This window comes from Centroberyx affinis, unplaced genomic scaffold (assembly GCF_046629955.1).
Source record: "Centroberyx affinis isolate AG114_WGS23_722 - 3 ecotype Tasmania unplaced genomic scaffold, CSIRO-AGI_Caff_v1 ptg001395l_1, whole genome shotgun sequence".
NCBI classification, from domain to species: Eukaryota; Metazoa; Chordata; class Actinopteri; order Beryciformes; family Berycidae; genus Centroberyx; species Centroberyx affinis.
The window spans coordinates 418-26,665 of record NW_027279877.1 but is presented as its reverse complement, the minus strand read 5'-3'; the positions used below and the strand labels follow the sequence as shown (position 1 = coordinate 26,665).

The 26,248-nt window shown below is 40.5% G+C and overlaps 4 protein-coding genes across 4 annotated transcripts; all 4 read right to left on the bottom strand.

Annotated features, from left to right (window-relative positions):
* Positions 1 to 5,098: 5,098 nt before the first annotated feature.
* On the bottom strand, positions 5,099 to 7,381 carry LOC139649726 (gap junction alpha-3 protein-like). The gene is made up of 2 exons (XM_071526214.1): positions 7,295 to 7,381; positions 5,099 to 6,196 (listed from the first exon to the last, which is right to left on the bottom strand). Exon 2 carries the CDS (start codon positions 6,170 to 6,172, stop codon positions 5,099 to 5,101), a length of 1,074 nt encoding a protein of 357 aa, XP_071382315.1. The 5' UTR covers positions 6,173 to 6,196; positions 7,295 to 7,381.
* Positions 7,382 to 9,549: 2,168 nt separating this feature from the next.
* LOC139649736 (gap junction beta-1 protein-like) lies at positions 9,550 to 10,770 on the bottom strand. The gene is made up of 2 exons (XM_071526224.1): positions 10,758 to 10,770; positions 9,550 to 10,391 (listed from the first exon to the last, which is right to left on the bottom strand). The coding sequence occupies exon 2, from the start codon at positions 10,375 to 10,377 to the stop codon at positions 9,550 to 9,552; it is 828 nt and encodes a 275-aa protein (XP_071382325.1). The 5' UTR covers positions 10,378 to 10,391; positions 10,758 to 10,770.
* A 10,236-nt stretch (positions 10,771 to 21,006) lies between these two features.
* LOC139649742 (transforming growth factor beta activator LRRC32-like) lies at positions 21,007 to 24,549 on the bottom strand. Its single transcript, XM_071526231.1, has 3 exons — positions 24,434 to 24,549; positions 23,483 to 23,648; positions 21,007 to 23,306 (listed from the first exon to the last, which is right to left on the bottom strand). The coding sequence occupies exons 2-3, from the start codon at positions 23,621 to 23,623 to the stop codon at positions 21,444 to 21,446; spliced, it is 2,004 nt and encodes a 667-aa protein (XP_071382332.1). The 5' UTR covers positions 23,624 to 23,648; positions 24,434 to 24,549; the 3' UTR covers positions 21,007 to 21,443.
* Positions 23,671 to 26,037, bottom strand: LOC139649743 (tumor necrosis factor ligand superfamily member 13B-like). Its single transcript, XM_071526232.1, has 6 exons — positions 25,821 to 26,037; positions 25,605 to 25,695; positions 25,431 to 25,487; positions 25,223 to 25,335; positions 24,978 to 25,122; positions 23,671 to 24,558 (listed from the first exon to the last, which is right to left on the bottom strand). Exons 1-6 carry the CDS (start codon positions 26,007 to 26,009, stop codon positions 24,443 to 24,445), a joined length of 711 nt encoding a protein of 236 aa, XP_071382333.1. The 5' UTR covers positions 26,010 to 26,037; the 3' UTR covers positions 23,671 to 24,442.
* Positions 26,038 to 26,248: the final 211 nt, after the last annotated feature.

Genomic DNA, 26,248 nt, shown 5'->3' with positions numbered 1-26,248 from the left:
CTGCTGAGATAAAAATAAGAGATTGGCTAACTTATTGATCCCTGTAGAGACTTTCAGTTGTCACATGGCGGCAGCAGACAGTCAGTCTGTTCCCAGCATACAGACAGACACACAGAAGAGGCCAAGCCATGAAGTGACAGATGCCAAGCCATAATGATATTTTCTGCCTCAGAAACCATGTTGAGAGTTGATTTTGGGTTCATTTTCCTTTAAGTTATGCGAGTCCCCTTTTCAACAATTCTCTGGTGCAGCTTGCCCCGTAAGCTTTGCACATATTCTGCAGGAATAAGAGATGTGCTGTGCAGCCTGCATTGAGTTTAACCAGGCTGGTGATGAGGTGACAGGGCTGCAAATAATCAGACTCATTCAGTCAGTAAACATCAGAAGCCTTACTTTCCCCTCGGCTGATATTTCATAAGCTCGCCCTCGCAGCAACACAGAGTTGGTGTAAGGGCAAGCTCTGCCTCTGGCTCTTTGTCATTTCTCACACATTAGCAGTTTGGCTGCAGAGTGTCAATATGATGAAAAATGGGGCAGAAAGTGCTGTCCGGTTTCTTGAATAAAGCACTGGCAAAACACTACAAGCCTCCATGATCAATTTTATTTTGCCCTCCTGACCCTGCAGTCCAATACACACCCAGTGCTGACTCCTTGTCCACCTCTGCCCCAACTGGGGAGTTTAGACTGCTACATATAAAGGTTTCACCATCTTTATACTCTCAGTTATTAATCAGCAATCATTCTTGCTGTTGCAAATAGGAAGGACATGACAAATGGCAATTATCCCACCTAGGCACACTTAGATAAGCTGTTTCCCTGAATCACTTTCCCAAACGTCCACCAGATGGCGTATTTGCAGACACGGCCTGTAGAGAAGCAGCATGTCTGCTGGATCCACAGCGTGAGACAGAAGGAAAGGGAGGGGGCAGTAGAGTACCGCACTACAGCTGCTGGGTGATAATATTAAGCATCGGACCACAGGGGACAAACACAATATAGTGGTAGAATAATTCATCTGGACACATAAAATTACAGTGATCCTCCTCCTTATCCAACCATTAAATATAATAAAGGCAGTGCTGAAGAAGCACTGAAGAAATAATAGCAGTGGGATCCCACTTTTTGTCTAAGCATACAGGTTTTTAAGAAGACCTTCAGATACTATCACAAACTGGAAGTATTTTTCCAGTCTTTTGAAAAGCACTTGAAGCATGTTTTGTTATTGACATATTAGAAGCAGAAGTTATTAGCATTTGTCAGCTTTACTTGTGCATGTTAATGGAACCTATGATAACCTATTCTCTATATAAAATAAAATAAAAGTAAAGTCCTCCTATATAGTTTTCTACTGGAATCTGATTGAATGATGTCACATGTTTTCTGGACAGAGTGAAATGAGTCCCAGCTTAGGATAAGATTTTTGTTGAATTTGTTAAAATAAAACTAAAAATTATACCTACAAATTCAAATTCAAAGGGCAAATCATGCGGCCTACCACAAAGCTAACATGCTGCTGATAGGCTATTCCCATTATTAGCAGGTTAGATTGAAGCTAGCCTTCACTATAATATGATAGCCTATTATATTAAATAATACTATTCTATACCTATTTCATGAGTGCTTTTCATGTTATATTATTATACATTTTGAGTTATGGAGCTTTTGATTTAACTAAAAGTGGAGGCTACTGGACCTTTGAGAGCTTTTAGATTTAAACTTGCTGATTTACTCATAGCCTTCCACTATATTTGTAAACTCTAAATGTTCACTGTAAACTCCATTTAAATGATCAGCATTTAGTGGGGTAAGCTAATTGAAGTTGAATGGGCTCATGATGATCCAGCTTTCACCAGTAGCTGTGAAATACACAATGGGTGAAGGACAAGGCTTTCATTGCAATTTAACTTCCTCAGTGTTTACACTTGAAATTGCAGTGAAATCACCATCTTTGAATAGTCAGTGTCGCAGGTGCTCATGTTAGCAATTTCACTTGAAGAGCTATTAAATACATGAAAGGCAACGTAGATCAAAGTCTTTATGTGCACTTAGAAATCAGCCAGTTTTTACACTACAAACTCAATTAAAACTATTCATCATTTTATCTGATCTAAGCCAGAAATGTCAATTATTATGCCATTTAGCTACTGCAGTTCACAGACTTTTACTGTATGACTCAGTCAGTGTTTAGACTAGAAATTTGATTCAAATTACAAGCTGCTATTATGTGTTATTTATGCTCATATATCCATTTTGACTTTTGTATATAACATATTGAAATCTTTATATTTCCAAAAATGTGTTGTCATCTATGAAGGTGCTACCTACTGATACAATCGCAACCTGAAATGTAACACTCAGGGTTTCATTCCAAACTGCTGTGCTGTATATCCACTTAGGAAAAAAAATAAGATACTTGATCTTCATCTGTCAACATTTCAAACACACATAGAACTCTATCCTCGAAAAACATGACTACTCTCCAGGCAGATGTCTTCAGATGACTCAGTCTTACTTCATGCTTTACTTTCATGGCAGCAATCCTTTTGTAAGGGTAGACATGAGATTTTTCAAATGGTGGATATCTTCTTTTGGATATCTCCTTTTTGGAATGAAACTCTTCACTCACTTCAGCTCTTTCGTCCAGGTTATGTACCATGGAGTTATACTTTTTGAATTAGAGGCCATCCATCTTTGGTTCACTCACTGACTTGTTGGACTATACAGAAAAAGTAACACTTCCAGCTGCTTTATCTGGTTCATGCTATTTTTTCTTTCTAGTTTTGGCATATTGGAGCTCTGGAACTTATTCTCTGGCAGCCCACCAACCCCCCAACAAAAGAAACCCTTAAACTTTATTTCATCTTTAAACCAGCGACTGGTATGCTCTTGAAAAGACATTGATATGATTTACATCTGTGCCCATTATAAACATTCTACTCTTCAATCATAGACCCCAAGCCAATTTTGTAAAGGTAAAAAATGGCCTTTTCAAAATTTTTTAACATACAAAACACATCCTTTTTTCTTGCATTAAATAATATCCCTGCTGTTGGATGAAAACCTTGTATCTCCAAAATGTCAACTTTTAGCTTGATGACCATGCATTTTTTTACTTTATCCAAGGGGTTTCTTAGACTGAGGATGGTGGAATTTTCTCAAACCATAAAGAAACATAAATTCCTTCCAATGAAGTGAAAACATGAAAAACACACAGATTTTCACATGATATATCCTACTTCACATGTACTATACTTCCACCAGTGCCTTCCATCATATTCATACTGTATATACTATAGTAACAGTGTAGTTCTTGCAGGACCATAAGCTTTAATCAAATCTCAAAACACGAAGGAACTCTGACTATGACTCAGAAATTCTAGTCTTTTTTTTTTTTTTACATATGATTGAAAATTGATATTTGCTCTGCCTGTGACACACCAAGAGGTTACAGGAAATGAGCGTACCAATCTAAAGTTGCGAGACAGCTTCCTAGACATGAACATCCTATTTCATTCATTTCAAGGCTTTCATACCACGGGTGCCCATGTTCCTGGCATCGATGAGTAGCCTATAAGATACGGGTATGTGGGATATGCAGACTGCAGAGGCTTTATACATAGCATGTTTATTTCTGCTCTAACACTACAGTCTTGAACAGGTTAACGTGTTCATGTTTTTGAAAATATACCCTGCATATTCTTATTTCAAAGCTGATCATGCAGTGTTCACTGAATCATAGCTATACGCTGATTGAAAAATTCAAACATATGGCAACAAAGCTACTGTATAAATGTTGGAGCTATTGTTCAATACTCCCATCACTATAATTTCTAGTCCAATCAATTCATCTTGATGTATTTGTTGGAAACATTTGAAAAACATGTTGAAATGTGTTCTAGTTACATGGTTCCTTTTTTTTTCTTGATATAAAGACTGAATATCACAAAGGAAATGCTAACATTGCAGATTTAAGACAAGTTTATTTATGGAGCGCTTTTAACAAACAGGATTTTCACCAAGTGCTTTACAGAAAAAAGGACACAAATACACATAAAAACAAGGATAAATCAAACAATCTGTTCAGAATTATGTGCTTTGCTAGCTCTTGTAACAGATACAGTACAAGTGTGACCTCCACAGACCACTGCAATTTATTTTGAGCCATGTCCTGGAATTACTTACAGCATTTGATAGGTTGTCCAATGTGTTGTCAGGTATTGCACAACTTTTCACATCTTCAAGTCGAAGCAAGCAAAGTATGCTACTTGGTGACCTCAAAACAGTTAAGGAAGTTAAATTTAACTATTTGCCCTATCTGGTTTCTTCAAATGAGGCCAGGAGGCCAGTGCTCAACACATTTCTGCTCTATTCTCAAATATGGACCTTATACTGCACATTCATTGGCTCATTCAGTAAATATTTTCAATTAGTCCTTTTAACATAGAGGTTAATAATTCATGTAGCACTGGTTTCTTTTACATTACAGTTTCTGTCTCTAATGGTTTATCTGTGATGCTTCATATTGTCACAATCAAACATGGAAAAAGAAATGCTCAATCTAAAGATGCACTTGTTTGTTAGACTTCCATTTTGTTTCTCGTGAATTCTGTTGATTTTCTCAGTGATAAGCAAAAAAAAAATACTCACAGCTGAATAGTGGGAAGGCAACATGAGTATAAAATCAATTACATAAATACAGAAAACACCAATATATGTCAATATTAACTGAAAATATTGTGATGCCACTATCAGTGTCAAAACACCATTCAAACTACAATCTAATATGTGACATCCGGTCAAATTGTTGCTGTTGCTGTAATTTGCCAATACAACTATCCGTGAGTAGAAGTTTCTTGAACTTTTCTTGATCTAAGGCATCTGAAATGTCATTATGTAACCAAATCAGTATTTACACATACTATGTAACAACTGCACAGTGTATTTGTGCGCCCTGTAAATGTCACTCCCTTCTAAGTTGGAATGAGTCAAAGCGGTACCATCTTAAAGAGGAGAGTCAGTTGGGCATATCGGAGTGCTTCAGAGCAACATATGACCCCTTCACAGCAATTTAAGACCCCTCAGAGAAACATAAACCCTCTCATATCTTCAGATCATCTATTCTAGTCTTGTTGTTGCTGTGTTTGGCATGGCGGCCGGCCCTGGCCTGCGTAGGTGACCCAGGGGCTGATTCTGCTCCCTTCTTTGCTTTCAGGTCACATTCCTCTGGCTTGCTGCTGCTCCTCTCCACCGCCAAGTTGTCCTTATTCTGTTTGTAAGCCGCCTTGCTGTGGTAGGGGTGGAAGGAAGAGTCCGACTCCTCGGACAGAGGGGAGAGGTTGTAGCTGGGTACGGGCGGGTAGCCAGGCTGGACTTGGTGGAAGTAGTCATCGTAACTGGGTGCAAATGGCACTGCTGCCTCGTTGGGCTCCTTGCAGATGGTACCGGGGGGATGAGCTCTCCTGTAGCTTATACCCTGCCGACACTTAGTGAAGCCCAAGTGATAGACCTCTACGAGGTTAAGGAGCAGCGACACGCTGGCCACTCCTAACATAAAGATAATGAAGATGGTTTTCTCTGTGGGACGGGATATATAGCAGTTCACCACGTTGGGGCATGGGGGTCTGTCACACGTGTACATGGGCTTCAGCTCAAAGCCATACAAGAGGTACTGGGCCACAATGAAGCCCACCTCAAACAGGGTTTTAAAGATTACGTTGAAGACGTAGGTGCGTAAGAGCTCCCCCTGCAGGCGCACGCGGCCCTTATCGTCCCTGATCAGGTGCTTCTTGTGTTTAGTCTCCACAATGAGAGCCTGCTTGTCCGTATGCTGTGCCATATCCTTCTCCTTCTGTTTCTGCTTCTCCTCCATTCGCACCATATGGAGGATATGTCCCAGGTAGATTAATGTAGGCGTGGACACAAAGATGATCTGCAGCACCCAAAACCGGACATGCGAGATGGGGAAAGTGATGTCGTAGCACACATTCTCACAACCGGGCTGCTTGGTGTCGCAGGTGAAGCCTGACTGCTCGTCGCCCCACACCTTCTCTGTCGCAGCGCTCAGGATGAGGATGCGGAAGATGAACAGAACCGTGAGCCACACCTTCCCCACCACAGTGGAGTGCTCCTGGGCTTTTTCCAGAAGCTTCCCCAGCAGGTTCCAGTCCCCCATGGCTGTGTGAGATCAGATCTATGGCTAGAGAGGGATTGAACAAGAGTTTAAGTACAGAAACAGATTTTTCACATGATTTTTAATCTACGTAGAGCTTAGTCTATAAACCAAGTAAATGACATGACTTGACAAAATTTGTGAAATATCAAAAATGATCCAAAGGTTCAATGAAGCTCCAGTGTTCCCAATGTTTTTTAATGGCTAGAAGTTCTAACATGAAGTTTAGTCTTCCTTTCCAAAATGTCTTACCAAGTACAGTAGAGCTTAGACCAAAGGAGTCTCTAGTGAGCCAAGCTGTTAACTGAGTGCTCAACTTGGTGACTCCAATGCTGGGCAGGTAGTGGCCCTTTCCACACGGGTACAGACAGGATTATATTTACTTTAGGAGGGTATATATTTGGTAAGTGTGGACAGGGAGATGGCAGGTTCCGGTCATGATGCCGTGGCTGCTGGCCGTCATGCCAGGGTAACATGATCCACACAAGGTGAAATGAAACACCGGGCAGACGTGGTGGAAGTGCGAATTAGAAATAGTCAAGTAATGACAGGATCGTAAGTCACTGATACACTATACATTATAAATACACCCAACTTCTCTGATGTACAGTAGTCGTACAGCAAATTCAGCATAAGCTACTGTGTGGGAGCGTGAGTTCTGATGTTTGCTGAAAAGTGATTAGAAAAATGCATAAGACCATAAGAATTCACTAAAGGTGATACTGCAGACTTAGCCAGTGTCTTCCACAATTGTAGACTTTGGGCTGAACTGTGATTTCAAGCAAAAGGAAACGCTTTAAATATTAAGTCCACCAGACAATGGAATCTCCCAAGACAAATGATAATACTATGAAAAACACAGTCTGACAACCAATAAAACCAAGAGACTTTCTTCCACGAGGATGGGAAAAAATGAATGCTACGGTTTAAGATTTCACAACCCCTTACATCGTCTTCCCACACAAGTCAGTTGGTATAAACAAACTAAAGGCTTTGGCCACAACATCTACTCTGAGTCGTCTTGTGTTTGATTATTTCTAACTTTGATTCCCAGTTGCACGAATACTTCAATTCACAAAGAAGACTAAAGTTCCTGTGGAATCACACACTCACTGGGTAACCCACCTTGTCAGCTTATACATCCCCTGTGGAGGAGCACTACGTGTCTGTGAGGGTCCATGAGGTCCCCCTGCTTCGCTCGCAGGCCTCAGCGCGAGGTCGGTCCTCGGGCCCCCGGCAATGCCCTTGAATGGACAGGAAAACTGGACTCTCGCTAGCCGCAGCCTCTGTTCCACACCGGCAAACCCACCGACTCAGTCCTCCGTCTTCAACTGCGGCTTATCCAGGATCCAGAGGCCTTGGGGTCTTCCACTGGCCACAGCACACATAACCTGCTGGACACACTCACAAGCAAGTCCGGCTTGCCCTCCCTCAACCCCCTCCCCCCATGGTTAAATTTGGCACAGGGCACACTCTCTAATGTAAACTATTAAAGCCCCTCTACTCGCTTGTTACAGTGAGTGACAGGGCAGCTGGCCAATAAAGGTTGTCTGCTAAGTCTGTCTGGCCACAAGTGCTACTGTGGTCTAAATATAGCATGAGGGTCTCTCCTATCATAGGGGGCATGACTTGGAGATGAGTAGCCATTTGGGTCTTCAAGTTACAAATCGCAGTGACAGAATGGAGCTAAGTCAACAGGGAGGTGTCGGCTTCAACATGTCAGTGTTGAGATGAGCCATTCTAGTACCAAATAAATAGAAAACATGGGGTACATAATCACCAAGAACACTTTCCTTGGACAACTTTGATCCTTTTATCCATTCAACACAGCCCATTTCACAATAAAATGTTGAGAGGTAACACTGCCATGAAATGAAACAAGAAGTCTTCATATGACTGCTGAATAGTTTGTGTCAATATATTTGTCAAATTAACACAAAGTTTATTTTTTAATATTAAATAATGTACATATATACAGTTCTAGCCCATTTTTTTTTATATTTTAACCGGATTGTTTACCTGGATGTAAATTGATATATGCACATTTAGGCATGTCTACATAAGACTTTTTTGTATATATTACAATGTGAGTAAAAACAATAGCAGGTTAATTTCAAAACACAACAACTCTATAAAAAGATGCCAGCCTACGTCTAGTCTAAAAGGCGCACAGGACCAGAGAGATACAGAATAATATATGGCATGCTGATATGAAGGGAGGCAGGTATAATGGGAAGCTTTCTGACAGTGATGGGTCTCTGTTAAGAAGTATCTCAAACATTTCTGAGAACCAACACAAAGATGACCTCAAACAGAAGCTGCATGGGAGTAGGTGATTTACAATTCAAGGAATTCAAGTACTTTTTAAGAGGATGAAATATGGACAGTGCTTGGCTGGGATCTGCAAAATGCTAAGAGCGACCCAGCAGACAAGAGGGAATAAGAATGAATGAATTGTTCTAATTTTGCCTATTCATTTGAACATCATGTGGCATCTGCAAAAAAAACACCATTTTAGTTAGTGAATTAGGCCTGGAAAGAGTCCAGAATAAGTTTATACAAGATCACTGAAACTTCCAACTTCCAACTGAAGATCTTATTAAAAACCTTTGATCTGTCACACTTCTGAATATTGTGTCAGCACAATTGATAATTAGTGAAATAATTTACTTTACTAATTGTTCAGTAGTAACAAAAATGTTTTAGGAAAAAAAGTTTTACTTATATGTCATTTTATTTTTTATTTTTAACACTATAATATCCAATGTCCGTTGCCTTTGTTGGGATAGCTTTTACCAGTTTTCTTTGGTTTCCCGTTAGCACCATCTGTTATAATATTTCAGTAGCTGTATGCTAATAAAGTTACACAGTAGTTACAGCTGTCTGTATACAATATATCACAATCAAATAGCTAAAATTGTCCAATAAAATCAAATGTTGCTGTCATACTATTCCTATAAGACATTTACTCAAATAAATGCCCCTTTCTCCTTTGCCTTGCACCAGCTTTGACCTGGATTGGAATTTAGATATGAGACATATTAGCGACATTTTTGATCACAATGAAAAAGTTAACCTTCCTTTCCAGCATTTCAATTTGTACAGGACTCTTTCCTTCTTTAACCTACAGTACCGGCTCCATATCTTTTAGACAAGTTCCAACAGCAGCTAATGCTTGTGTCAGTAGAATAAATGGAAAAATGGATGAATCACCAAACAACTGACTGAATGATACAATACATGAATGAACGGTCTAAATGAGTATATTCAAAATGAGCAAATATACAGTATATGTAACATTAATGCAGAGCAACAGTATGACAGCACGCTCCATGGACATTACTGTTGATTAGTTTCACTGGGAAAGGAAAGGTAGTGTCTTAGAAAGCAGAACACCTCTCACCCTTGTCAACTGGGCTCTTTTTGGTCACAGTGAACTTAGACTTGAGTGAATGGTCTGCTATCAGCTGATTGATCTCGTTTTGCTTATAGGAAGACAATTTTTGAGTTATCCAAGCCACTTTGGACTCTTCTTCCGAGCCGTGTAAGCACCGAATGCAGGCCCTGCCTATGAGGTATATCACCTCGGCCAGGTTGAGCAGCACACACACCCCGGACACTGCCAGCATGAACACAGTGAAAATGGTCTTCTCTGTGGGTCTGGAGACAAAACAGTCCACTGTGTTGGGGCATGGGTATGAGTCACACTTCACCAAACGCACCATCTTAAAGTCAGGATAGATCAAGTAGAAGATGTAGAGGAAAGCCACCTCGAAGATTATTCTGAAGATGATACTGATCATGTATGTCCACCACAGAGCTCCAGTGATCTGGAACTTCTGGTTCTTGATGTGTTCTAGCTCCTTCGGGCTGCCGCGGCCCGACCTCTTCAGGATCTTCTTGTCAATGTGGCGTCGGTGGGCCACATGCATGGCCACCAGCAGGGCAGGGGTGGAGACTAGGATGAGCTGGAGCGCCCAGAGGCGGATGTGAGAGATGGGGAAGAACTGGTCGTAGCAGACACTGTTGCATCCGGGCTGCTGGGTGTTGCAGGTGAAGCCCGACTTCTCATCTCCCCAGACGCTCTCAGCTGCCACCACCAGCACCAAGATACGGAAGATGAAGATGACAGAGAGCCAAATGCGTCCAATGCCAGTAGAATGCCTGTTTACGCCGCTGATCACGGCATAAAAGGACCCCCAGTTCATTTTCGATTCCAGGTCTGGAAAGGCAAAGGTTAAATGTTATAACACGGATGTAGGCTAAGCTACATCTACATCTTAAGAAGGTTAACTGGTATAACCATATAATTAATGAGTAATAGATCAAGTGAATGATGTTGTCAAGCGAAATAGTGTATTAATATATCAATAGTCAAACATTTTTCAGGAAAAGCAAAATACAAACTAACTTAATGAAAACCGCAGCTTTGTAGCCTTGCATAAAGACAGTCATATTTATAGCAATGGTATAACAGGTGGAAAACATTGAATAACTTGCGAGCTATTACCACTGTCATCTTCCACTACAACTTTACGCAATCATTTTGTAAAAGTCTAACTGTTATAACAGTTTTGAAGAAGTTTACCAGGCTCAGCCGGCGGTGTAAAGGTCCAAAGATGACCATCTTCAGGTGTGGCCTGAACATCAAGCTGGATTTGGCAGAGTAGGAACAACAGACGAGAATTGCCAAGTAACTTGTTGGCGGTATAAGAGCAGGGGCGATGGCCTACCGCCGTGCACCGTCACAAGACGTAAGAGATCGAAGCCAATTGCGAAAGATTCGCCGAACCACGTGATTTGCTCGCTCTGTATTAATACTGTACTCCCAATCTGACCTACAGTTCAGTTGCAGACAGACTGACAGACTATGCCAGCCAATTTCTCCAAGGAATCAGCAAGACATCCATCTCATTAGATTTTTTTCCTACAACAAATGAGAGACCTCTATTGTTTGTAAGAAAGGCAATAGGCTTGATCTGATTTGCCTAAATAAAAACATAAAATGATCCAACTAAGAGATATTTATATCCTGAAAAGTTGTTTCATTCAAATACTACTACTATGCAGAGCAACGATAATTTGCACAACAGCACGCCAAGTATTTGGCAAAACATCTGGGGCACCTCAGCCATCACTCACCCCAAATCTGACTTCACTGCACACTGAATGTTAGTACAAAATAGAATTGATGAAGGATAGAACATGTATTTTACCTTCAGCTGTGGTGGTACACAAAAATGTGTACAAAATGGGTGGAAATGAATTAAAATATTGTGTTTTTTAGCAAACCAAAAGGCTGGATTGAGAACACCATGCGTTTGGAAAATGCTAATCATTCCTCCGCCACTAGCCACTGCCCTGCACCGTAGCGGTCATATGCTCTTATATAAACCATTTACATACAATGGCATCCTTTATTGGGCTGCAACAAGACTCTTTAGAATTCAGATCAAACGCCTCGATTTCCGCCTACCCCAAGCAAAAGAAAGAATCTGTGTGGACACAAAAGGCCTGAGCCTGCCACATTATTTATTGTGCTTGGCGGGGCAGGGAAGTGAAGGGTGATTTTGACCTGAGCCACTGTCATGGAGAGAGTAGGGAGTCAGTAACAGGTTTGCAGATTCATCCAGAAAGTACATGAACTGTTGAATTATTGCAAACACTGCTGGGGTGGAAAATGAAAGCCAGTCTTACTGAGGAGATTATTTATACAACGGATTTAACTGAGACTGTCTAAAATGCTATGTCTTGATTGCTCATCGAGCTACTTTTTGTGATATAGAACATGCCACAAATCAAAGTCAAAATATACTTAGTAACATACTACATTAGACATGCAAGAGTATATCAACAATTTATGATACAAACACCATATACACTGTAGATCTGAAAATTGTATTGAATTCATAATTTGATATTAACTGCAGCTGTATAATAAACTTCACAAATGATCATTGTTCCATGCCACAATAGCAAGCTGTTTTCCCAATCAATTTAATTGTGCATATTAGGGAAGAAACAAATGATCCTAGCCATAACTAGTTTTATTATGGACTACTTTCATGTTAAATCTGCTTCAAATATTTACTAAATCATGTTGACAGCAGAGCATAGCAAATACCCAGACATTCACTTGGGTCAAGAGTAACTTCGCCGAGAAACTGCTTTCACAATTAGACTATAGGGTGGAATATCACTGAGCCCTGTCTCTGTGCCAGCAGCTGTAAAATACTAGTCTGCTTATGAATGATCTAAGCTACAGCATGTTGTCACATGGAGGATCACAAATTTTAAACAATGTTTTTGCCCTCAAACCTTCATGAACACACATTGGCATATACTTGCCGTCATAATCCCTTTGAGCACTGTCAGTTTATTCTGCTCAAACTCCTCCCTACAATACAAGTAACACAATAATTTACAGTATCAAGAGAATGAAGTGAATGCAGGGAAAAACACAATGCAGTTGTTTGTCATGCACTATCAGATGACCTACAGCAGTTTACTGTGCCATGAGCGTTTCTGCGTCACTTTTGACAATGTAGTGGGAGGGTTTGGGTGGCCTAGTAATTCTTTGAATGAAATAAAACTCATTTGTATTCTCTCTATAAACTACTAACTCAACAATATAGGGAGACATAAGACATATTTTTAAATTTAGATACCATGCACTTTATTGCTATAAAGCATAGATTTGTACATTCAAAATACATTTTCAATTTTTGTCAAACTCAAACAGTACAGGAATACAAGAACTAGATATTAATGTTAACAAAAGGTAAGGCAGTTTTAGTAATTATTCTTGTCAAAGGAATGTGATACATAAAAGAAAAAGCAAAAGCAGTCTGTTCGTGGCATATCAGAGAAACCAAGCAACACTTAATAGCGGGCAGATAATCTGACTGAATTGGCACTGTCTAGTGGTTGAAATGATCAGGACAAAATATTAGACTTTTCTGCCTTTGGGGAAATAAGGAGAGGTGAAATGCAAACCACAGAGTAGAAGATACAGAAATACAAAACTTTCTAGGGCTTAGAAAGACTCAAAATAATACAACATATGCCAGAATTTGGTATCCCTAACCCTTTGCATATGAAAAATTTAGAAAAAAAAATACTGATAATGTAATTTCTGTTTTTATTTCAATCACCCCTCTAAGGACAATTAAGTCAAAACCTGTTAGACCCTTAAACAGGATTAGATTAAATCCTTAAAGACTTTTAAGAAGTTAGGAAATTGTGTTCCAGTTTGAATAGTGAGGATATGGAGAATCATTAATCATCATTAATCAAGTGTAAAACTGGATTAGAGTAGAGATATGGTGCAAGAAATTCACTAGACCTAGTTTTGTAGCAGTGTTATGAACTGCAATGTTAAGTATCAAAATACAGAAGAAAGCTGATACCTGCTACTCCATTTGAACTATAAAAAATGGTAAAAAAAAAAAAAAGGTCTTTACCTCCTTTAAAGTTAGAACATTCTTGATTTGTTAGTGTGCTGCAAAGAGCCAATCACAACAGCAGCTTGTCAACATCTAGCCTTCAATGAAATTCCACTGTACTTTCACTTGTAAACTGGTCTTCAAATCTGGTCATAATCAAAATCAGACAATCAATCTAAAGCTCTCATCTATGAACTGGAGTTATCAAATTTCTCCATGTTTAAGATAGATCTGTGTGCTTCACGGCAGGGCTGCTATTTTGGGTTTTGAATTAGACTGAGAAAAAATTACAGCAACAACTCTGTAAACCACATCCCCTTCTTTCAGAATCACTTCTTACTTTTGAGTATAGCGTGAGATGAGGTATTTCTCCCAGTCAGACTCCTGTTTTCTCATTTTAAGCTGAAAAGTGCCTAAGAAAGCAAAGCATTAAAATTTTGAATGAGAATGAGAGTGCTGCATCGGTCATACATAGGCTACACTGCCACCTAGATGCAAAAATTAAAACATTCCAAAACTGTAGAGCTACTCACTTCGTTTTATGACACCAACATTTTTCAGTTTGTCATGTTTTGCATGTCCGTTCTGGGCCAGTCTCAAAGACAGCGGTGCACCTCTCCTGAAATGAACAAACACCACCATTGTACAGTTACTGTGTTGTATAACTCCCCACTTGAACTACTAAAAAGGAACGATGCATTCAGGTGCTATATTTCATCTTGACACATAAAAATACATCATTTGTACAATGACAGTTGGCAAAATAAAATGCCACACTTGTTTCCAGTGATAACATCTACCTGCTAGATATTCAATTCAATCAAAAAAAACAAAAACTTTTATTTATCCCTGTGGGGGTAATTATGAAGCCAACATAGTAAAAGAAAACATAAAAACATCCAAGCAATAAAGACAGACAAAACCAAAAGTTGATGACAGACATAACAGATCTCTGTGCAATGGGGCTTAATAGCAATAAATGTGAAAGTGATGTTATCAACTTCCATCCCATGCTATTAATCATTCCATAAATCATAAGTTAACAACTATTCAGAATGCATTTCTTGTGTTTCATACTTAAGTACCTCATGGCACCTATCTTTCCCTTCTCCAAGAACAGCTCCACTGTTACTTTGGGCCCCTGTGGGTAAAGCCTGGCATACAGTGTCCTGTTGTGCACCATTGCTCGAAACCAGCCCACTGCCTGCTCAGACCAATCCTTCCCATTCACAGGCATCACCTGAGGGGGAGGATACAGACACTAAATACCATGCACTGTGATAATTCATTTCCTTTATCACCGAGCAATAGATAAGACTGTGACTAATCACATGGACAAATGCCAACAATCCAGGCTACACTCTCAGAGTGGAACACAATATATTAACCATTTCCACGAGTCCAAATACTGAGAGGGAGAGAACGAGAAGGGGGGAAAAGATACTCTGCATGTCTGTGTTTGAACATCTCCATCAATGAGAGAGATTCAAGTACTAGTTTAAATGCATATTTAAAATGATGAAGCCAAAATTTAGGCTATATAATATCTATATGGAACCACTCACATTTGCCAGTGAGACCTGTACAGCTTGGAGGGGAAAGTTGGCCATTTCTGGGGTCAGCTCCTTGACGTTCCACAGAGACAGGCAGGCAGTGTCACCATGGTCCAGCCTCTTCACCTCCACCTTGATGGCTGTGCCACTCCCAGCACTGTCAGTGGTATTATTATCTTACATATGAAAGGTAGAGAGCATGATAGGGTTAAGTCAGAAAAGAACTAGAATCCATCCCTTTTCAACTGAAGGAACATATGCAGTAATGTCCTCTTCAGTGGCTACAGGCAACAGAAGTGACATTGCTACCATCTAGGGGTAAGTATTTGCAAAATCATTACCATGTATGAAAATTGGGCCCACCTTCACTTATCCCACATATCTTCATCACCTGGGCCCTGCACCATTTTTCCTGCTTCGGGAACCAACCCATTACATGGGCTCCGATGTCTGGAATGCAAATCTGCTCCGAAAGTGAACTACTGGCTTTCCAGCTGCTGCAAATGAGAAAAATAATCGGACAACCAGAAACATGTGGAATACATTTAAAAAAAAAAAATTCTATAAAAGCGTGCAGTCCAATTTTGCCTTGTGTTTATGTAATAGGCAAACAAAATAATGAACAAAAAGGACAAGGGGCCTTTAAAGTCCTGCAAATGTGATCAGCAAATCAGTGAGGATTGAGAAAAGCTGAGAAAAAGCCGCTACAGACAAGAGATTAGAAGCCACTCCTAATAACTCACTCTGTGACAAGGGCCTGCAGATTCACGGTGGAGTCTGCATGCTGGATGTAGAAGTTGCCTGGGCTGACGATATGAGACACCACAACCTCAATCTCTTCAAACTTCCTGATCTGGAACTCTGGGATGCTTATGCGGTTGATCGTTGACGTTGTTGCAACAGCAGAACTGTTCTGGGGTTCAGGTTCTGTAGCCTGGAGACTTCGGGAATTCAAACGGAGGCTTGCGGTGGTTTCATTTTGGCATGCTTCGCCCATTTCTTTTTCCGAAGGGCTGGCTTCAGGGGGCTCCTGTCTCGCCTCTGTGAAGATGTCTCCGATATCCCACAGTTCAGTCTTGGTGGCGACCATGCAGGTGTAGGTCAGACAGCCGCTTGACTCGACTCGCTTTACTTTGAAGACTGGAGCTTGGTTTTCCATTTCTACAAGCAACTTCTTCCTCGGGGGAAGTGCATCAGTACATCTCCTTTCATCTGACACGTCATATCTGAATTGGTGGCTTTTTATTTTCATGGTGGGTGATGTTGGCAAACTTGAAGTGTACTGAAAGTTGTTCCTCCACTCGATTAAACTGACCTCCGTTGCACCCTTGTTTTCAGCATTTGTTCTGAGGAAGTGCAACAGCTGAGAGGATGTTTGTTTTTGGTGCTGCACCTGGACATCATTCTCACGTCCCCAGCCAATTAGTGGTGCATTCACTGTTATTTTCATGGGGTTAGGGTTTCTGAGCTCTGGGAGTATAGCTGTAATGGGAGGTGGTAGTGGTGGCCGCTCTGTGTTATCCTTTTGACGTTGAATGATGGCAGGTGGCTCAACCACTACATCTGTTTGGGGTTTCTCCTCAAATATAACAGCATGTTCCTTTTCTTTGGCCTTAAAGTGACAGGATGAGCTGGTAGTCTGAACGACAGTGTTGTGGCTAGATGAGATGCTACAGATCATTACATCATTCTGGACCGCTTTAGGCTGGGAGATGAGGAACTGTTTCAACTGCTGCAGGGACAATGTGGCTCCAAGCACCTGGACTGCTTTGGTTATGGAGCTCGCCATAAGGACATTCTGCAGCATGGGCCCAAACTTGAGAACATCTGTCATCAAGATCCCTTTGTCTTTGAGTAGCTGAAGTTGATTTGTTATAACGTTTACAGCAGAGGCTTGGAGACAAAATTGCGGACCTGCACAGATGGGGAAGGCCGGGGGAGAGATTGTGTTTTGAAAAATGAAGACTTTGAAAATCTTTTCCTAAATCACACATTGGACAGCCACATCATGTGATAGCTGGCAGTGGCCCAGGTAATTATACTACTGTGTTTGCTGGTGTGCGTGACTCAAGCTGTTGGATACAGCTGGTGCTGCCACCTTGGCTGACCTGTTTTACACATGCACATCTGCAACCCTGCCCCTGACAGTCACACCAGTTACTAAACTGTACCATTATTCTTTGACTTACCATTTCTTGTGTCTCTTAATACAGCCAAGAGCTTGTCAATAGCTTGGCATTTTGCATCCACAGCCTTCATAACTTCACTGTACAGGCTGGTTGGAAGAGGTGAATTCAGGAAACCTTGGACCTCTTCATAGGCCTGAGGAAAACGTTTAACAACCGTTAGATTATGTGATATTGCAGGCAGGATATAGAATATTCACCAACTATTTTCGAATCAACAACGTTTTGTTTCAGTTATACGGTTAACGTTAGCCAACTTTACCATAACTTTGCTAGCTGGCCAGCTTAGCTAGCGATAATCGGTGTGGCAGCTAACTAATGATGTGACATGCAGATGGCGTGCTTGCTAGCTAGCTAAATTAATGTAGAGATTATGGCCAATACTGTATGTTAGGTTGGCTGCTTTTAACCCACGTTATCCTACCTTGTTGGTGAAGTTGCGAAGTTCTTGATCGAGAGTGTTCCGAGCATTTTCCAACAGGAGGAGTTTGTAAATTATTAGGCATTTCTGTGTGATGTTGGATGGATCCGGCTCGTTTTGGAAAAGCTGCTGCGGAGTCATGACGAGACGACTGGGGCTGGTAGCGTTAACTGCTGGTACCTCCGGCGAAGGAATCCGGGTTCTGCTTATGAAAACGGAGGTTTTTAATTAGCTAGTCAACTAATTATGTAAATGATACTGGCGGTGAACATTAATATTAACAGGGTATTGGCGGTTTGACAGCACCGTTTGTTCACTGGTTTATTGTAGAGATGAGGCTGATATTTCTGGATCTGGAGAGTTATCTACCACAGAACAGCGCTCTTCTTTTTTTCTCCTCCTGTCCTTGTTGACGTACTTCACAGCCGTTATCGGTGATTTAGGTATTGGCAATCTTAGTTGTCCCTGGCTTGGCCAATGAAAATGTCTACGGAGGGTTCAATTTCATAACAGCAGGGGCGTGTAAGACCGTCCAGAGATATCCTATGTCGCAACTCCAACGATTTTACTTTATAGTGTCAGATTTTCTCATTTGGAAAATGAAATATGTCCTGCTCTTTCTTCAGCTACTGACGACCTGTGGACAACGAGGAGCCATTACCCGCCATTTTGAAAGTCAAACAGGCCTCCTACTTGTTTCGAGGAAAACCGTGGTGGGGCGTTCTGCTCTTTCTTCAGCTTCTCCTTCACTGTCGTTCACTGTAGGTGAAAAAATGTGAAGTGGTTCCGGTGCCAGTCGTGGGGCATTGGTTTGTGGGACATTTTTAAAGTTAATTTAAGCAGCCCTGGCAGGCTGTCTAATCCCCCAGAACAGTGGACTAAAAATTCTGATGGAGGTTTTTGGTGGGTGTGTTGAAGCCTGGACGACCGGACTGCAGCCCATCACGTGCAGTTAACCTGCCATAACCATGGGGAATGAATAAGTGAGACTGAGACTGCTTCCTAAAACCTCCTTGACACCAGTGCACACTTTTAGGAGCACCCTGTTTTCATGGACACTGTGCAGTGATCAAAGTCGCACCTTATTACAGATTGGAACTTTACTCAATGATTCAGGAAAGTTGCAGGTGTGCATCGGTGTCTTTGAATCGACAGAGAAAGAGGAAAAAGATGCACCGTAATGGTGCAGAGAGGATTAATCTGGATCATGGAGGCCATGTACGTTCTTGACTGAGATGTTACCAGGAGTATAGCGTGCAGAAGGAGAACCAGGCAGAGTGCTTTTGTAAAGGAAACTTTGATTCAGGGTCAGCGTTGTGTCCAAGAAGGAATAGGGAGGAAAAAGTTGTGAAATTCGAGCAGAGGAGACAGCTGCTGAATAGTGTGGAAAGTCAAGGGAGATTTTACTGACAAGGGAACAGATAAAACAGTCAGAGAGCAAAAAGGATCTTTTTTTTTGTCTGAATCAAACAAGGTATTTTGCAAGATATATTGCAGTGACAATGAACTGCTCTATGGAAGTTTAGAGGAAGCCAGAGAGGACCCAGATATTAAAGATGTAACGGCAAATGTTAAGGAAATATTGAGAAAGAGATTTTCATCATCTTAAGCCTAAATGGATATGGAGGACAATTCCTTGCCTAATTATTTCAAGTGATGGGGTTTAGAGTAGCATTTAGTGGAAATACAGGCATTAGAGGGAGTAGAGATTGACAGTAATATTATGTACAAGTTTCCAATACTTACCATAAGGTGTTAATAAACCAGCTGCTGCTATTGCAGCATTTTGAATGCCAACTACCATAAAACACCAAGAAGAAGAATGAACACAATTTGCTACATGCATTCCTATGGTTTTACAGCTAATACTATCCGCACGGTGTTCTTTTCTTTGAGTGCTCTTTGCTTGAACTTGTCAAGCTGCTACTTGATCTAGTAAATCTTGTGGGTGGGGCAAGAGAGAAATTTCCTGCAGTATATCTTGCTCAAGACCCAGATTGATAGGCTCGTCCCACCTCTTCTGACAGTAATGCTGAAATCACAAGCCTGAGCCCTGGCTCTACCCAGGTGGACGCGGTGATAACGGGCATACATTAGAACAATTTCAAAATGTCACATTACATCACTTTAAAAGAGGAGGATGTGTCAAGTGTAGGAGTTGTAAAATGACCATATGAGGAATTGCTCAACAGGATATCCTCCTTCAACGGCACTTTCTCTTTTATTCCCATTGTTTATCCTGAGCTACTTGGTGAGACGGTAACAGTCTTGTAAAATCCCTGTAATATCCTTGTAAAGCTGCATTTTTACCACGCATTGATTCGCTATTTGCAAGAAGAGTCATCAAGCTTTCCTGTCTTCATGCAACGTGTACCAGTGTCCATTTTCTGCAGAAAAGTTGTAGAAGTTTGTAGTGTCTTGTCTGAAATGGCGTCATTTGGTAGCTGTTGCTGGATTTTATGAGAATCACTTTCACACTTTTCACCAGCATTTTGGGTGTTACATAAATTGCAACAGATCACCATTGTTGTCTGTGGACCTGCAGGGGCAATTGGTAAAAATAATGAAAAGTCTGTTTATCTGTTTATTTAATCTGTTTTTAGTTTCACCTCATTTTGATCAATATGTGCTATATTGAGGGATATTATCCTTCTAAATTAGCAGAACCATATTCAAGCACTGGATTAGGTGAGGCAAACATCCTGCACACTGTTGATGATCGACAGTAGCAGCCCTTCATTTCGCATGATGCAAATATAATATGACTTGATGAAATTCCTCTCTATCAAAATCTCAATGATTTACTTAAAGGAAAATGGGAAAAGTGGGATTCATATTTCTAAAGTGAGGAATGTCAGAATAGTATGTATAATACAATGTATAATGTGATTCTATACTTACTACAATATTTGATAAGTTTCCAATGGCTGCAAAGAGATTTTTGGCTGACACATAGATGACTCTCCTGGGGTCAGGGGTCAAGAGATTAAAACTGATAATTGTAATAGATAAATACTGTTCCTTAGATACGGTTTCTCAAAATATTAATCTGACTAACAGCTTCAAGCGCTTTCACCAGGAAAATTTACGGGGACTGTTATTGGCATTTCACTTATTGGCATCGTATCGACTAGTTCAAAAGTTCACATCCAGTCCAGATTCTGGGAATGTTGTGCAAGGCTTCACAGACGTCAAAAAAAATTGCGCCAAGGTTAAGACTTTTATATGAAAACAAACATTACAATGAAGGATAGGCAAATCTCATTGACTTGATAAATTGGCACATCACTGTAGCAAAACAACTTGGGAGTTGAGGAGTTGTTAAATTAAAGCCAACTTCAGTCACAACATTTTAACTGCACAGGTCACAATGCACTTTCCACAGATTAGTAGCGTGCAATGGAGTCACGCATGGACAGAGTGAGAGTAGATTCACGTGTCAGATCACACCGTCTCCACTGTGTTATTTATATGGTATAGCAGTCTTTCAGCCCCACCTCTCTTTACAGTAACATGGGTGATGGAAACACACACACTCACAGGAAGTATGCTAACTGTAGCCTGTTATCCAGTTTCTCACTGAAGGTATTTGGTTAGCCTACTGTATGTAACCCATACGCATAAATGGAACAATGTGCATAATGAAACAATGACAATATATGTTACATATCACACTATAAATGATCTTTGGTAGCAACATACATTCCTGGTGAATATGATGAGCATTGTTAATACTGTAGTTACAAATAAAACAATTATAATTACTTGTCCAAAGTTAATTTCTGGTGTCTTTGTATGAAACAAACAATACATTGAAGGGTTTCTCAAATAATCTGTCATACTAATCTTACTGCCTCTTGTAATGCATTCAGCTTGACTAATGTCAGGCACTTTCATCTTCAACTCATTTAGGATCGTCAGCCACTTACTGTCACAGCAGTTGAAACAATTCCCACTAATATACATGATATCGAGGTGTACAGATAGATCCCTAACCAAAGAATGGTTTAAAGACACGAAAGCATTACTTCTTATGTCGATTTCTCTAAGAGGAGAACAACTTAAACTGCTGGGTATGACATGGAGACGGTTGTTTGAGATGTTCAGCTGAGTTAAGGCTGGCATGCAGGGTAAAGACAGATCCGAGCTGCTCATGTTGATTTCACTCATCATCAGCGACTGAAGACTCCTCTGCACACCCTCTAGTGCGCCCACTTGCATTACCATGTCTGAATTTCTTGCAAGGTTAAGGGAAACCAAAGAGGTTTTCTCAAATGTGTTTGGATGAAGCATCTTTATACCATTTTCTTTGAGGTTGAGGTGTTTAAGAGTCCTTATTTCCCCAAAGGCAACACAAGACGTATTAGGATTTAGGATTTGCAGTTCTGAATGGTCCATGGCTGCGCAAGGTTTCACTGAATTCTCCTGTAGATTCAATGTCTCTAGCTGTGTGAGAGACTCAAGAAAGTGGGGAGAAATATTTAGAAGTCCATTGCTTTGCAGGTCAAGGTACTTTAAGGAAGGAAAGAAAAGCTGGTGATGGTGTCCCAATGGGCTATCATTTGTACTATTACAGATGATGTTTTGCAGACAATTATAACTTAAGTTCAATGTTTCCAAAGACGAGAGAAGGCTCAAAGTTTCCAGTGGGAAAGACCTGAAGTGGTTGTAGCTCAGGTCAATGTAAACCAATGGCATCAGCCCCCAGTTTGAGTGTATATTTTTTGTGTTGTCTTCCTCCCTTATAATGTCTTTATAAAGAGAGTTGACCTCTGATATCATTGTCGTCTCTGAATTCAAGGTACCAACCATATTATTCTGTAAATAAAGATATTTCAAACGACTGATCTTTGGAACAATTGGGAAATAAATGAGTCTGTTGAAACTCAGATCAAGGATTTCAAGCCTGTACAACTTGTCATCTTCTTGTGTAACAAAGAACTCGATTGAATTTCGACTGAGATTCAAATATTTAACTTGATGTAATTTAAAATCACAGATGTGAGCCAGATTATTTTTGGCCAAGTTTAGCGTCTCTAATCTGCTCAGAGGTTCAAATGTCCCCTGCTCTATATCTGTTATCAGGTTATCATCAATACTAATGGCCCTCAAGCCCTTGCTCTCTTTGAACAAGTTGTGCGTGAGTCTTGTTAAGCCATTACCAGTCATCTTAAGTTGATCAAGAGAAGATTTGTTTCGAAGGTACAGTTCCACTGCATCATCATTCAAACTGTTCATTGATATGTCCAAACTCTTCAGTCTACTGATGGATTGGAGGGCTTTGCTGTTACTGCCAAGGTTGTTGTTCAGCGCATTTCTGGACAAATTCAACTCTTCAAGTTGAGCCAGGTTTTCAAAAGCCCCTTCGGAGATGAGATCCAGCTGGTTGCAACTCAGGTCCAGCTGCTCCAAGTATGGCAGACCAAGTGTGTGCAACTGTCTGATGAAGTTATTGGACAGGTCCAGTCTTCTAAGCCTCGTATCCAAATTCACAGGAATAGAATAGAGGTTCTGGTTGTGCCAGGACTGCTCCTTGAAATGAAAGGAGAATGAATGATTAAGAGTGAACCAAGGAAACCACAGTTAAGCACCCTTAGTAGTTGACAAGTTCACCCAAAACCAGCAAAGGTGCACCTCTAGAGACTACAGCTGTTTGAATACATTGCAATGATTTTACAATGTATTAAAAAGGTTCAGTTTGAACCTACCTTTGGATCATTATATGGCACGCAAAGGTCATGGCCGAGTGACCAGAGTAATAGGAGATTAGAGAGTGTGTGTCTGAGCATTCTCCCTCTGCTGCTTCTGCTGTTGTTATACTGTACCACTACTGTTGTCAGAGCCCGCATTCACACACACCCTCTTATAGCCGTGCTTCATAAAAAAAGAGAAAAGGGAAAACAGCTGTGGACACCAGATAGGCATTGTGGACACTATATTTACACAATAAAGACATTACCATGACAAGCACTTTCCAAAAAAACGGTTTTAGAAAGTACCTTCTGAGTTGGGGAAATACAGTCTTTTAATCAAACGTCATCACATATGTTTTAATTGTAACACATCAGACAAATATACAAACTTAATACTGGTTATTTAAGGAAAGTCCATTTGGGAAATGTAATGTTTTGTACAAAGGCAAATTATCCCATATATAACAACTTTAATTATACCACGATATCTGTTTTATGTCAACTGGAAAACACCTCGGCTACACAATATGAATTTATACCTTTGTTTGTTCCTGCCATAGTCTTAGGAAAACGGAAACCATTCTAAAATAGGCAAGAGGAACAAATAAACAGACAGTGTGGCGGTGGAGGGAAGCCCCCAGCAAGGTATAAAGAGACACGCAGAAATAGACTGTGATGAAAGGAGGTGGCAGCGCACATAAACAATGTTAGGAGGACAAGGCCATGAGGAGTAACCTGAAAGATACACATTATAACTGGGCTTTTATACAAAATGATTTCAAAAGTAGCTGTCTTCTGAAGACTGATGGCTGGACAGTTCATTTAGAAAAATCACTGAGCCGGATGACAGTCACCAAGACACGGTAGACTGCTGTCACTCGTCTCTCTATCTGCGTCCCCTCAGACAGCTTGGTGTCAGCTGCCTACATCCTGCCACAACGAGCTGCGTCCTTATCGTTTTCATACCGCCTTGTTTCAGTTCAGCTGCATGACACCAAAAAAGGTTGAGTGTGCGTCCATGGAGATCACGTCTTGAGGTTGATTTAGCATCACCAGCTCTAGCTCGTCCTCCTGGTTCAGCTTCACTGTGCCTGAGACAGAGGATTCATGTCATTCAAATAGAGAGCATCAGGATTGACCACATGAAAGCTGCCCTTCAAATCCAACATATGAACAGGCAAAGCTAATTATTTGAAGAGGCCAGGATGTAGTATACTACCAGTCAAAAGTTTGGACACACCACATTTGTCTTTATTTTGACTATTTTCTGCATTTTAAAAGAATTATGCAGTAACCAAAAAAGTGTTAAACAAAACAAAACTATCATATATTTTAGATTCTTTAAAGCAGCCGCCCTTTGCCTTGATGGACAGGCAAAGGCTTTGGAAAGAAATTCATACATAGGCATCAACTTCACTGTTTATATTTGTCTAAGAAACTAATTTCAAGCATTTAAGCAGAAGCATCAGATGTGTCCAAACTTTGGACTGTACTGCAGTGCCTGACTGACCTGCAGTGTAGCAGGTATTGACAGAAGTCTCCTGGGACATCTCTTGCAAGCAGCGCAAAAGCTCTGTTGATCTCATCCCTGATTCAGTGGAACCCCAGCTGCGAACGATGTGGCCCATAATGGCGCCGGAGCTTTCGAACAAAACCTGAGAATTAAGCGCAACATGAGCAGCATAGTTGGAACAAATCACAAGCAATATCAATTTAGTTATGCTTGAGAGTTATACTTCTAAAGTGACACAGTACTTGTCCAAACACCATGTAATAACCATCCTCTTGCACAACAATTCTGTTTCCCTTTGGTGAAATTGCATGTCCTTGCTGCACAGCAACAGTCCAAGGGATCACTGTTACATTTCCTATGGGGAAAGGCAAAATAGGCTTATGGCAGACATTACTAAAATAATGGCAGACATTACCATGCCAAAAGCCAAAGACTTGAATTTAGCTTTACCTCTTACGTATGGTTGTCTGTTAGTATTGGCTGTTAACTGCAGGAATGACTTTGGCACTGGTAAGGGAAAACAGACCTATAATTATTTTATTAACTTAAACTGTTTATGGTCTCACTACCAGATTAGATTTGAACTAATAGACACATTTTTATCTCTCAACAGACAAAACCCACCTCTACAGCCGCCCTGTTCCCGTTTAACTCTCCTAAAGGACAATCTCAGAAAATTCTTTTGAGTTTGTTGGAAAGCACTTGACTTTATGTCCTAAGAGAAAACAGAGCATTTAGATAACAATTATTATTGCAGTGCTATCCGAGTATTTGATAATGGCATAAATCTTAGTAGTACAATGTCCAAGATGACTCCATCCTGTATAATCAGTGACATACCTCCCTTGTTTTAGACATCTTGGCCATGCTCCCATCACTGACTCCCTCAGAACGTGGCTGATTTAATTGTAGAATTATGTCCCCTTGGAGTTTTCGAAAATCATTTTCTAAAACACTGGCTCTGTACAGCAGGAAAAGACTAAGACAAAACATAAATGCCGTTAGTGATAATAAAGTATTGTAAAGCATATTGAGACTTGGAGACTGGATGTCCTCAAGTTACTGAAAAGGGTGAGGTCACAGATCAGTTAACCCCCGGAAACTTGAAATGTTTCAAAATGAGTTTCTAAATGAGGAACTATCTCCTCCACTTCTCTCTCTCTACTTCTCAAGATGGAACTCATTTAGATTGTATGAAGATTACAGCCAAATTCGCAGTGTATTGTGAAACTCACAGTCTAAGTAAAAGCCGCATTTTAATATAGACA

Coding starts and splice junctions, on each gene's coding strand:
- LOC139649726 (XM_071526214.1), bottom strand. CDS start 6,172: ATGGGGGACTGGAACCTGCTGGGGAAGCTTCTGGAAAAAGCCCAGGAG.
- LOC139649742 (XM_071526231.1), bottom strand. CDS start 23,623: ATGCGGGCTCTGACAACAGTAGTGGTACAGTATAACAACAGCAGAAGC. Junction 23,307..23,482: donor TGCCATATAATGATCCAAAG/GTAGGTTCAAAC, acceptor TTTCATTTCAAG/GAGCAGTCCTGGCACAACCA.
- LOC139649743 (XM_071526232.1), bottom strand. CDS start 26,009: ATGCTTTACAATACTTTATTATCACTAACGGCATTTATGTTTTGTCTT. Junction 25,488..25,604: donor GGAACAGGGCGGCTGTAGAG/GTGGGTTTTGTC, acceptor TTCCCTTACCAG/TGCCAAAGTCATTCCTGCAG. Junction 25,336..25,430: donor CAGACAACCATACGTAAGAG/GTAAAGCTAAAT, acceptor CTTTCCCCATAG/GAAATGTAACAGTGATCCCT.
- LOC139649736 (XM_071526224.1), bottom strand. CDS start 10,377: ATGAACTGGGGGTCCTTTTATGCCGTGATCAGCGGCGTAAACAGGCAT.